At 37.5% G+C, this 13,641-nt stretch overlaps 1 protein-coding gene across 2 annotated transcripts in view; it reads left to right on the forward strand.

Moving 5' to 3' along the window:
* ADGRG7 (adhesion G protein-coupled receptor G7) overlaps window positions 1–13,641 on the forward strand; it is a 72,530-nt gene that overhangs the window by 23,320 nt on the left and 35,569 nt on the right. Inside the window, exons 4-10 of one of the 2 annotated variants that reach the window (XM_069472543.1) lie at window positions 106–218; window positions 2,512–2,661; window positions 3,943–4,046; window positions 8,271–8,410; window positions 8,529–8,636; window positions 12,959–13,122; window positions 13,440–13,595. In XM_069472543.1, the coding sequence (XP_069328644.1) occupies window positions 106–218; window positions 2,512–2,661; window positions 3,943–4,046; window positions 8,271–8,410; window positions 8,529–8,636; window positions 12,959–13,122; window positions 13,440–13,595 (935 nt within the window). Of the gene's footprint in view, window positions 1–105; window positions 219–2,511; window positions 2,662–3,942; window positions 4,047–8,270; window positions 8,411–8,528; window positions 8,637–12,958; window positions 13,123–13,439; window positions 13,596–13,641 lie in introns of those variants that run through there. The other variant, XM_069472544.1, reaches the window with a different exon arrangement.

Consider the following 13,641-nt stretch of genomic DNA (forward strand, 5'->3'; position numbering starts at 1 on the left):
GAGGGGCAGCAGAGTCACATTGTAAAAGGCCATGTGTACAGGTGCAGGTGGTTGCTGTGGTCATTTGCAAACACTGTTATCTTTTTAATTTTCTTTTTATTAAAGCGGGCAGTCCAATGGCAACCCGGCAGTGCAGTCTCTCTGAATATGGAGAGGTAGAATTACAAAATGTGACATTAGGAAATTGCAATCAAAATCTGGAAACCCTGGAAAAGCAGGTATGCCATATGGTCCACATGGTGGGCAACTGGGAGAAGTTCTGACTCTGTGTAAAGTCTCTGTTCTTCAGATACCTGACAGTCAAATCAATGCTTTTAAAACTCTCAAACTAGAAATAACAAAAACTAGTGACTAAAACTATTATTATTTTTAAGTTGACATCTGTTTATGAAAAAGGACAGTTGAATATGTTGGTTCAGCAAATTTCAGCAAGTGAAAATCTATAGCACATCTTAAATGGCCTCATCTTCGTAGACCAGTGAAATTTTGACTGAAAATAGATCCCTGACATTTGAAACCAAAGGAAGGTCTTTTGATGGTCTCCCAGATCAGAATGAAAAGAAAAAACTATAACCAAAGACCCTTTGAGACAGGAGGAAACTCCACACCTGATGCTGGCCTCAGGGCTGTATCCATGAGCAGGTGAAATGAAAAGTACATCTGACTAGATATTTTTTCATGAAGATTAAATTATTTTGACTAAGCACATACCCAAATGTGTATGCATGGAAGAGCTAACGCTATGGGCCGAGCCAGGGGAGGAAGAGGCAATATACCTTTATGTAGGTCCTTTAATGTGCCAGGCATGTGACATATGTTGTCTCATTTAATCCTTATAAAGCTTCTGTGAGTTGGATTTTATTCCCATATTATAATTATGGCTAAAAAACACTATTAGTAATTGCTAAGCACTTACATGCCAAGTGCTGTGCTAGACATTTTACTTATGTTATTGGTTCATCATATTTAATTCTTGTAACACCATAGATAGATATTAATGTACTCATTTTATAGATGAGGAAAATGTGGATCTGAGAAGTGAAGTGTTTTGCCCAGTGACTACAGCCTAAAAGTGATTTGGAGCTTATCTTGGTTATAAAGCCTACACCGTATACCCTGGTTCTCTAATCACGGATGGGCAGGGTGGGGGTGAGGCGAAGGTGGGAGTTGGGGTGTGGAGGTGGCTGCCAACCACACAGACTGGAGGAAAGACTGCAGATTCTGGAGTCTGACAAACCAGTGTTTGACTCTTACCTCTGCTACTTCCAAGCTGTGTGAAACTTCACTTCTCTTGAGACTTTAAATGGGGCTGAGGGTGCTCAACTCACGATGTTGTTTTTTTGGTTTTTTTTGGTTTTTGTTTTGTCTTTTTTGATTTTTTGAGACAGGGTCTCACTCTGTTGCCCAGGCTGGAGAGCGGTGGCCCAATTATAGCTCACTGTAGCCTCAAACTCCTGGGCTCAAGTGATTTTCCCACCTCAGCCTCCTGAGTAGCTGGGACCACAGGTGAATGCCATCACACCTGGCTGATTTTTTATTTTTGCAGAGAAGGGTCTTGCTATGTTGCCTAGGCCAGTCTCGAACTCCTGGCTTCAAGTAATCCTCCTACCTTGGCCTCCCAAAGTGCTGGTATTACAGGTGTGAGCCATTGTGTCCACCCTGTAATGTTGTTTTGCCTATTAAATGTGATAACATCTGTAAACATCTAGCAAAGTGCCTAGCACATAGCAAGGACTTGGCTATTAAATAGGAGAGTTATTTGTTTCTGTCTACTGTTTGGATATTGTTTCTGACTCTTCGCCAAGTGTGAATAGCCTGTGACATTGGTTTGATTCTTGAAATGATGCTGCCATCTAGTGAAAAACTAAGCCTCCCGCTCCCACACACACACACACGTTGAAACCCAGCTTCACTACTCACAATGTTAGCCTCACAACTCAGAGCCCAGGGACCACCTGGCACCTGGTGAGGTTGTCCTGGCTAGTGCTTTCCAAATTATTTGTGCTGAAAGACCAGTTAAAACAATTTCCAACCCATTGTAGACCAATAATTTTGTAAAATATAATATAATAAAAATAAATTACTTGAAAAATGAAATGAAAAAGATATATAAAATACAAACCAAATTTTTAAAATTATTAGATTCAACAGCATAAAATTCCTATGTAACTATCTGACCACTGACTTCCAGTTTCTGTGCTTATCACCCCATGGACTTTGTGACAAGCAGTGAACTAACACTGGTCCATGGACACACTTTGAGTAGCTCCAATCTAGCTAGGGCAGCCCATAATAGTTAATCCGTCCTGGAAGACAGTAAAGGCTGGGGAAACCACTGGCCTGCATATACTTTGTCCTTTAGGCATGGAAAGAAGCAGACATGGAAAACTGGGGAGATGTGTGATGTTCAGGAGATTGAAACTCGGCTAATTCTAGCTTATTCGCCTGCAGTCACTTGCAACATGTTTAGATATAAACCTAGTTTTATTTTTTTTTTTAATTTTTAAACAGGTAGATAGTATCACGGCAGATTTTGATAATATTTCTACCGAAGCCCAGATTTTAACATCTAATGCCAATATATTAACCGCTGAGAACATCACTACTGCTACTAGAGTGGTTGGACAGATTTTCAACACATCTAGAAATGCTTCACCTGAGGTAAAACTCACAGACTTTTTTTTTTTTTAAAGAGGGCATTTAGGAAACAAATAAAGACATCCTGAACACAACTCCTTATTCCATGATATGGATTTGGGCATGGTTTAGATGGCTTCAAACCATTTTGCCGAGCAGCCCTTCTGAGACATGCTCAAAGAAATACAAAAGGGCTTCTTGTCCAAATATTTTCTTTCAGGATATTCATGATGATCATTATTATATTAAATCTGGGAAGTCCTGGAATGAATAAATCTATATCACCTTATTAATATGCTTACCAAGTGCATTTGTCCTCATCATCCCTATTCCATTGTAAGTAAATAGTGTTTCAAGGAACTTACTTTGGAACATGCTATTTTAAACTGTGATCCCTTTCAGTTAAGCATATTTGCATTTTGGTCTTGGCTTTCTGAAAACTTTAAGCCCAGTTTACATTTCTGATATTATAACCTGCTAAACTCTGGTACCTGAATACAAGGAAGTATACGCAACATTTACCAATTGGTATAGCCTGGGTATGGTCAAGAAGGGCTATAAACCACCAAATATGGACTGACCCAGTGTCTACAAGTTGAATATCAGTGTGTCCTGAAAATAGCTACTCCTTTCTTTCATTCCCTTTAAATGTCTTATTTAAAAATATATATTTTATGTTCCCCTAGGTCCTTTGTGAAAGTGGGTGGGATTCAAGTCATAAGTTAATAAAAATGGGATAGAAAGAGAAAAATATTGACCATCAAATGTAGAATGTATGGAAAGGTTAGCCAGGAAAGACAGAAGGGCTCAATATCCCCAAAGAGGGCAGTTAAATAGTGATCAAATGCCAAGAGATCATCTCTCTGACATACTCCTGAGTTTTTTCATTGTAAGAAAATGAAAAATAATTTTACTAAGTCTAATAGTTATACTAAGTCTAACTAAGTCATGCTAAGTATTAACAAGAGCATTGCACTCTTATTTTGCTACTGCTTCCATATTCAAGCATTTGCCTTTGTGTTTTTGGGAGTGTGGTGAGGGTTCTGTAAAAGGTCTTGCTATGTGGTTGAATTCAGGGACCTAAGCCTCCTAATTCACTACCTGGATTTATATTTTCATTTTGCCTTATCTTGGTTCTCTCTGCCATCTTATGTAGATCAAAAACTAAACCTTTAATTTTGTAAAATACTTGCTTCTAGACTATCATACCGGTGGTGCCACTTGCTACTATAATAATTTATGATGATGATGATGATGGTAATGTGTATGTGTCTTCTGTGATGATTGGTGCCTTCTCCTTGGCAGGCAAAAAAAGTTGCTGTAACAACAGTGAGTCAACTTCTAGATGTCGGAGAAGATGTTTTTCAAAGAGCTGCTGCCGCTGATGATGCTGATGATACTTTTACAATGTAAGCACGATTTTAATTTGGAAAGAAAACTCGACAAAGTGCTGTTTACTTTCCTTGGTTAAAGAATTAATGGGGGTGCCTTTTATTTCTCTCATGGATGCAGTAACTGGCTCATTCCTCTAGAATGCAGACAGATGAAGTGGTATGTGTTGTCTCCTGGCTCCAAGGGTGGTCGTGGCCTGGGAGATAGAGGGTAACTGGGATTAGAGTAGAATTTGTTTTCCCAGCCTTAGTTCATCATGGCCAAGAGGCAACCTCTGTGCAGAGCAAGACCTCTTCCAATTCCCTTCTCAATGCACACAGCTGCAGAGAACAGCGCACTGGGCAGGACACACTGCCAGCCTGTAAACCACACCTCAGCGTTCTCTTCCCAAGACCATGGTGTATTTTGATTAAGCTTTCTTTAGCTTTCCCAACGCTACATTGAAAAAAAAAAAAAACAATAATCCAACTCTATCCACTTTCTCTCTTTTTGACTCTTATGTTCTGGATTACTTTGGGTTGTACATTTGAACTAAAACTCATGTACTTTTTATTCATAGAGGCTTCTTACTAGGATTCACTATATTTTTACCTTATGTGGTTTTTAAATTTAAGTAAACATGTGTATTCATTGTAGAGAAATAAGAATATATGTAGATTAGCAAAACTTTTAAATTTATTTTAACTTTAGTAACCTGTTGGTATGTCTTCCAAATTTTTTCTGTGTGTGTGTATGTATGAGTGTGTGTATGTATATATATACACACATATATATAAAACATACTGCATTTATTCATAACTCACTTTTGTCACTTAATACCTTAAAAAAATCTTTTTTATACAAACATTTATTATATAAATACTTATACAACTACACCATAATTTTAGGTTACTGCACAGTATGAATAAACATTTATTTAACCAATTCTCTGCTGCCAGACATGTAGATTGCTGAAAGTCTTTTAATATTATGAGCAATCAATATTCTTATACATCATCTTTGTTTGCATGACCCCTTATTTCCTTAGGAGAAATTCCTAGAAGTAGTTCTCAGTTTTCTAATGATTATAACCAGCACCTCTTTAGTGTTGAATCCTCAAAGTAGAAAAAGCACAAAGGCACAAAATAGAGCACTCAAAAGACTGTAATTCTGAGAGGTGGTGGTGGAAGTTGTGTGAACACTTTACTGGTATATTTTGTGACTTCAGATTTTCAACAGGAGTCTGGGCCCTTCTCATGGGGAATGTAGACGCTTCTCATTTTTCCTGAAGTAGGAGAAGCAAGTGGCCATGGGCCCTGCATGGAGGCTGCCTCTTGGCCATGACAACTAAGGCTAGGAAACAAGCTGTAATCTAAATCATCCCAGTCACTCTCTATCTCCCAGGCCACGGCCACCCCTGGAGCCAGGAAGCAACATACGGCACTTCATCTGTGAACACGGAGGCCGAGAGCCAGAGTGGGCTTCCTTTAGAGCTGGAAGCTTCGTGTTTGCAGAGAGTAGCTAGAGGAAAAGGGGCGGAGTGCATGTTTTCAGTGAGAAAGCTGAGGGAAGAGAAGTTGTAGAATTTGGCTGAGAGCATCACAGGTCACAGTGCAGGTGGGAACACTGTCCTCACAATAAACAATTAAGAATTTTAATGGCTTAAGATATAGAGGAAAAAACAATTCTGTGTGATTCATATGCATTATATGATACAAATGGCTTGAAAGGAGGTGGTTAAAGGATAAATAAAAATTTAAAATATAGAACACATTGAATTATGAAAGGCTATAAGCACATTCTATCCCTCCTTCCTCCCACTCTGAGTTTCTAGCCCACATATATATTTTCCATGGTCTATCAGTTTACCCTCAACCATGTGATCTTTTGCGTAAGCTCTTGTGGACTCAGATCTTTTCTTTACTCCTTTAGACAGGGCTTTCACCTGCCTCTAGCCCCCAAGTCGGGTCACCAACCCCTTAGCTCTCCTTGGTAGGATACTCTTGATGAGCTTCCAGCAGAGGTCACCTCCTACACTCCTTTCTCTACAGGGAAATAAATTAATTGTTGTTCAGGGCAACCCACATTTTCCAAACTCCATCCTTCGAACTAAGGCTAGGAGCATGGTCTCCTGACAGCCACCAGGCCCTAGTCATCCATCTCACTTTGACTCTTTCATTCACAGTTTCCTCTTTGTGTCCCTCACCTACTGAATTCCTTCTACCTTTACAAGGAGAAGTGGAGAGAGTGATGATAAAGGGGAGAAAGAAGAGTGACAGGGAAGAAAGACTCCACATTAGCTTCAAGAATAGGATCATAATATAGCTGGGCCTTGTCAACCTAAAATAATCAAAAGAGTCAGAATGTAGTTTGAAGAGAGTTTATTGAAGCACAAAGTTTGAGAATGGTTGCCTGGGAACCACAGATTCCAAAAAATGGAAGTCAGTGTTTCAAAGTGTAGAATTTTGGGATTGGTTACATAAACAAAGTTTAGGGAAACTTAACAGAATTTCAACATTTTTCTATATAAGGCTTAACACATAGTTACAATGCTCTGATTAGTCGAGGTGCTCTTTTTCTTTTGGAAACGGTATATTTAACATTACACATTGAAGACGTAAGAGTCATGGGGTATTTTGCATAATCTGGACTGTGTTAGATACAGGACAATAAAGGAGGCAGTTAATCTATAACAAAGATAAGTGATTAGAAGTGGGGAGGTCTGGTCTCTCCTAGTCATTTACAGAACAAGAACAATGAAGAAGAGAGTTAATCTATAATCTAAGAAGCAGAAATTGCAAACATACTATGTGACTCAGTCTCCGTCTCCAGGGTTTAACTTCTTCCTTGGCATAATAAATTTAGAGAGCCCTGAAAGAATCTGATAACACCTTTTAGTCATTTGTACTAGGTTGATGGCTAGCTTCTGCATTGGCTACTCTGGGGAAGGCACCATCTCTAATCTCATCAGTCATGGCAAGAGGAGGGAAGAATCATATGGAAGAAAATATGGCCTTAGAACTATCTGTGGGTAGAGCAACCCTTTAAAAGTGCCTGTGAACATGGAAAACATCCCCATAAATCTAGTACATCTTTCCTTTTCGCCTGTGAACGCCTGAGGGAGCGGCTGCTGGTATCCTCCGTGTTTCACAGGGTGCTGACCTCTTCCTAGGCACTCAACAAATATTATTTGGTGAATCATGCTCTCAGCAGATTGGAGTTTTGTTAGGCATTCATCCCACTGAAAGCAGCTCTAGGGTATGATTGTTATTCACTACGTGGGAAATACACAGTGTGAATTGCTGAAAACTCAGAAAATGGTTTATGAAAGGAAAACATTTGAAACAGAAGAGCTGACTTGAATGTTTCTGTACAGATGATGATTATATTCTCTTTATAAAGTAATCCTCAATTAGTTTAAACTTTCCCTCTTTTATCTCACTTGGAGAAAGTAAAAGGATATTTTAGTGGCAGAAATAAACATTTGGAATACAGAACAACTACATGTTGATGAAATCCTTTCATTTTCTGGGAAAACTAGACTGATTAACTTAGATATAGAGGTTTTGTTAAGTACAGAAGTTGTTCAAATATCTACAGGAAACAAAAAAAGGTAAAGGTCTTATGAGTTTTCTTTGGAGAACATCAAATTGACAGGTTGCACCCCCCCACCCCACCCTCCATCTAATCTATCTTTGAACTTAGCCCAAGTAGAAAACAGCACTGTGAAAACCTGTGGTGCTTAGTTCACAGCTGAGGCAATGAGCTCCGAGCTCTGCTCTTCTGTGGTTCCCTCTGAACTGTCACTTCAGGAACCAACAACTCACCAGACACACTTTGGACCCCAAGGGATGTGACTGGAGGAGGGAGTTGAATAAATGGAAATTGATTCTCACCATTGTAGAAACAAGTAGAAGTACATGCCTGGCTGATGGTGGGTGGCAACACCATCCTGCTGTGTGAAGAGCATCATATTGATAATACAGACTATTTATATTGGGAAATCTGTCATTCTTGAATTCCAGCTTTCTGTCATCTATGTCCAAGGCAGCCTTGGGTGAAGATGGTCTGTGAGAATTTTTTTTTGAAAGTATATATAACAAAGCAAGAAAACCAATTATTTCTAGGTTATTGTCAATGTTGTCTTGATCACATGAGTTCTGTGTTTATGCCTTTATATTGTAATGTGAGGGAGAACACACACCTCTGATTTTATGACAAAATCTCTCACATGTTAAGTTGTTATGTTTTATTGTATGCAGGCTTATTGAGCAAATGGAGACTTATTCCTTGTCTTTGGGCAATGACTCAGTGGTGGAACCTAATATAGCAATACAGTCAGCTAATTTTTCTTCAGAAGGCACTGGGGGGCCTGCAAGTATTCGCTTCTCTGTGCGGAAAGGTAAGCTGTTTGTCTTGTGCACTTGTAATACCAAAGAGCACTCCACTACCAGTTATGAGTAATGCTCCATTCATGAAAATGTAGACTTTTAAAATTCTGCCTTTTTTTCTTCTTGTAGGAACTAGTGATTCTCTAGTTTCTGGTTCAACATTAATACAAATGAATGTGGACAGTCTTGATCCAGATGAACAGACTGAACTTCAGATCTTGCTTAACACCACGAATAGTAGGTCTCAAACTGTGTTATGTTAAAAAGTACAAACTCAAATTCATGGAATTTATAACTTAAAATCCACTGAATGAGAAATAGCATCTACTTAGTTTTATCCTGAATAATTTGCATTTGAGTATATCTGACATACTATGGTAATCTCAACTCTACTATTCTAGGTAATAGGTAGAGATGATTTCGTTTTTTTTTTTCCTTTTCTTTTCAAAAACCCTTTGAAGGATAGCACAATTGAAAGGTTTAGGCCCTGCACACAAATCTGTTTTTCCACAAAAGTCTTGCTAAAGTGGTTCTGTCTCGCACTTACACATTTAATAAATATTCAGTCACAGGCTCTGCCCATATTTACCAGTGGCATGACACTCACAGGCTCAAATACCTCCTGCAGGGCTACCCTTGGAACAGTTCAAATAATTGGCACTGTCATCATTTAGTAGTATGATATCAATTTTAGGTTATCCCTTTTATATGGTGCTCACATGGGCTCCCTATCATCTTGCATAAGACCTTTCAGAAATTCTTATGTGTAACTTGAAATGGTTGTATATTTCAGAGTCTAAAAAAAAGAAAAGCAAATCAAACACATATGCATTTACCTTCTCTCCCCAAATAAAAAATTTAGTGCCAGAAAGTAAATATTTTAGAAAGAATAAATACATAATAGCACTGAAAAAGAAGAGACGTATTATTCGTGGGTCTGGCATTCTGTGGAAGTTTGCTTGCATTTGCTTTGGCCATATGCTCTGTGAAGGTACAGACTAAATCTAAGTCACTTGTGGTCTTTTGTATTTTTTCTTTTAATTTTAAAATATTTCATGCATATAGAAAAGTATAGAAAATATGTAAGCAGCACCTAGGTACCTACGTAAGATAACATGTTAAATTTTGGCTATATTTGCTTCAGACATCCTAAAAAAAAAGAGGGAGAAGATGTTACAACTGTATCTGAAGCCCTCTGCTTATTCTTTCCCATCCCTCCTCCCCAGAAATTACATCTTTCTGAAGTTGATGTGGGTCATTTTCATGGTTGTCCTTAAACTTTTGCTGCATATTTATGTATCCATAAACAAAATATCCTATTGTTTGTGGTGTTTTAAATATTTACATAAATGGTATCATGCTCTTTAGAACTGTTTTTTTATACTTAACATCCCATTTTGGACGTTTATCCATGTGCTAACTTTTACCTATTTGATAAGTATAGTGTTATTTTCCTTTTGCAGCTGGGAAGCTCAGTGGTATGACATTGTTGTTCAGTTTCTCTCTCTCTTGATTTGAGCATCTTTCCATTCAGATTTCCCACACTGTGACTTGCCTGTTCAAACACTGTGATCATTTTTGTATCGGATGTTTGTCTTTTTCTTGTTGGTTATTAGAAATTCTCTGTAAATTCTGAATACCAATTCTTTGTTGGTTATGTAAATTGCAAATGTCTTTCTTCCAGTCTGTTCCTATTTTTTTGAAGTCTTTTGTCATACCAAAATTTTAATTTATAGTATGACAATGTTCCCAGTATATCAGTCTTTTCCTTTATAATTGATATTTGTCTTTTTAAAAGAAATCCTTCCTCATCCTAAAGTCATCATGATTGTCTATTATGCTTTCTTCTGAACATTTTTAGTGTTTATATTCATTTTTAGGTCTTCAGTGTACTTGGAATTTATTTTTGTGTTTGGTGAAAGGTATTGAGCTAATTTTTTAATTCTATATAAATAATCAATATAGTCAAATAGGTTTAAAACACTATTAAGAGACAGAGACCCTGATTGGACTGAAAGGGGTACATTTTTTATATTGACAAAATATTAATCTCCAAAAATATCTATATTTTAATTGTTCCTCTAAAAAGACATCATTGAAATATATAAGCAAAAATTATTGGAATTAACATGAGGAATTGATTAAAACTCTGCCATAGGGAGATATTTTAGTGCAACTATCCCAGGAATTGAAGATTAAGTTGACAAAAATAACTAATAAACTTGACCTTTATATATATTTGCATGTGTGTGTAATTTTGTTGGTAGAGGGGAAACAGATAATAAAACTTCTTTTAAAATATCCATGGAGAATGTAACACTGACCATTTATTAGGCCACAAAGAAAAGCTTATAAATTTTTTAAAATAAAACTTATACAGAATATAGTTCCTGACCACAATGTAGTAAAACTAGAAATGCACCATGAAAGAGTAGCCAAAACTCTATCCAATTAGAAATTTTAAAAACACCATTGGTAGAGAAGAAATTAAAGTGCAGATTACAAATTATTTGAAAATTAATGGCAATGAGAACGCCACATATCAAAACCTATGGAATGTGGACAAAAAAGCATTTAAAGGAAAATGTATATCCTTTAATAAATTTATTAGAAAATAAAATAAATTGCTTTAAAAGTGTAAGCGTTCAGCTAAAGAAGCATAAAAATAAAATAAATGTGGGAAAAAAAATAAAATAAATGTAAAGAAACTAGAAGGAAGAAATTAATATAATGGTAGAAATGAAGAAAAATAGAAATTAACAAATGCTAGAGGCCGGGCGCGGTGGCTCACGCCTGTAATCCTAGCTCTCTGGGAGGCCGAGGCGGGTGGATCGCTTGAGGTCAGGAGTTCGAGACCAGCCTGAGCAAGAGCGAGACCCCGTCTCTACTAAAAATAGAAAGAAATTATATGGACAACTAAAAATCTATATAGAAAAAATTAGCCGGGCATAGTGGCGCATGCCTGTAGTCCCAGCTACTCGGGAGGTTGAGGCAGTAGGATCGCTTAAGCCGAGGAGTCTGAGGTTGCTGTGAGCTAAGCTGACGCCACGGCACTCACTCTAGCCTGGGCAACAAAGTGAGACTCTGTCTCAACAACAACAAAAAAAAAAAACAAATGCTAGACATGATCAACAAAATGAAGAATTGATTCCATGAAAAGACTAGTGAAATAAATAAGCTTCTGACAAATTTGATCAAGGGAAGAGAGGAATAGAACATAATTAAAGAAACATTAAGGAGATATATTTAGGATTATGAAGATTTTTTAAAATTTAAAGATAATAGTAAATATAATTTCTTCTAATGGATCTTAATATCTATGAAAATGATGATTTTTAAAAATAAATGACCAAAATACTGTAATACTATAGGATTGAGGAAAGGGTGAGCAGGACTCTCATTTTATAAAATCTTCATATTTCCATGGATTTGAATTTTACATCATTCTTTTCTTTAAAAAAAAAGAATTTAAAAAAGCCTTACTGCATTTTCAGGATTAACTTTGTCATCTAGCATCCAGGAGGAACAATTTGGTGAGGGTGTGTGCCATGAACAAAAGCCATCAGCCCATGCCTTTCTCTCCAGGAACATAGCCGGCAGTGTCCCCGGCATGCAGGACAATTTAGGGACTGTCAGGGCCTTGCCTACCTCTCTTTCAAATCACATGACTAAATAGGCTGGTCTCACTGCCAGGGTTTTCCTTAGATCACTTAGAAAAGAGAGTATAGTGTAGGGAATGAATTTGGTTGAAATGTATACTTATTGCTGTTTCTTCTGCTATTTTAAATATGGCCAACAGTTGAGTAACACGTTAGGAGGCATTCCTTTGGTGGTTCTGTTTGACCACTGCCACGGCCAAGTCTGTTGCAAAACCATCTGCAGCAGCCCTGGTCTTCCAGGATCTTCAATGAACAGCTGACCCCTTTTTCCAATGTCCAGAAGAGTATTTCACAATAGCCTTCCAGCCTTGGGTAAAGGCCATGATTGTCATGACATAGCAGAGATCAAGAGTTCAAGAGATGGTGACGAGTGCCTGGCTTCAAAATTCCACTGAAGGAATCACTTGAGCTCCTTGCTCTGTCACTTACCATGACTGGTCCCCGCTCAGTCCCTTGGCACAGGAGACAGACCTCACAGGGCACTTCTGTAGGCACAGACATCCTGATATTCACCCTGTGCTGTTTCCAGTTCTATGTCCTATCAGTGAGGAAGACAACATGGGCTGAGGCTGGGGCTACCTGGGTATCATGCTCACTCTGTCTCACTGTGTAGAAAGTAAGATGCTCACTTTATACATGAGATCTTTGCAATACCTCCTGGAGGTGGATTAAGCAGAAATTATTGTTTCATATAGAAGGTAAGGAAACTCAACCTTGGGAAAAAAAATTAATGTGGGTAGAATTGCCAGCCATATATGTTAGTTACATATTGCAAGTAAGTAAAGCAAAACATTTTTTACTGTACTTTACTTGAATATTAAGCAGCAATGACATGGGACTTCGTTTCTTGTTTACCCTCAGGTTCATTTATTGATGTTAATGTCTTCCCTCCACACACAGGTAGCGCCAAGGCATGTGGCTTTGTGGTGTATCAAAACAACAAGTTTTTCCAATCAAAAACTTTTACAACTAAATCAAATTTTAGTCAAAAAATTATCGCAGGCAAAACTGATGAAAACGAGCAAGTTCAGAGTGTTTCTGCTGAAATAGTCTTTAGTCCAAAGGTGAGTTTTTCCATGAACAGAAATAAAAAGCAGGGATAGTTTGGGCAAAAGAAATACATATTAAAAACTCTTTGAAAGGTTCTTTGAAGTACTCATTTAAATGTTCTTCCTATTCACATCTTTTGTCAAACTAACTGAATGCAAAGTTAACTAATTTGAATCTTATATCCTTTCCCCTTCCTTGATTTATAATGAAGATGCTAATGCTTAGTACATGTTTAACTGATTTCTCATATTACTATCTTACCCTATTTGATTTTTTTTACCCAATTGAGCATTAAAAAATCAGTAATTATAATTGTCTTATCAATTCACAGTACAACCAAGAAGAATTCCAACTCCATTCCTATGCCTGTGTCTACTGGAATTTTTTGACAAAGGACTGGGACACATACGGCTGTCAGAAAGACAAGGGTCCTGATGGATTCCTGCAGTGCCGCTGCAACCACACTACTAATTTTGCTGTATTAATGGTAAGGAAGTGCATAGCAATCTCTTTCCAGACAAGAATTTTCCTTA

The sequence above is a fragment of the Eulemur rufifrons genome, chromosome 7, assembly GCF_041146395.1.
Source record: "Eulemur rufifrons isolate Redbay chromosome 7, OSU_ERuf_1, whole genome shotgun sequence".
Classification (NCBI taxonomy): Eukaryota; Metazoa; Chordata; class Mammalia; order Primates; family Lemuridae; genus Eulemur; species Eulemur rufifrons.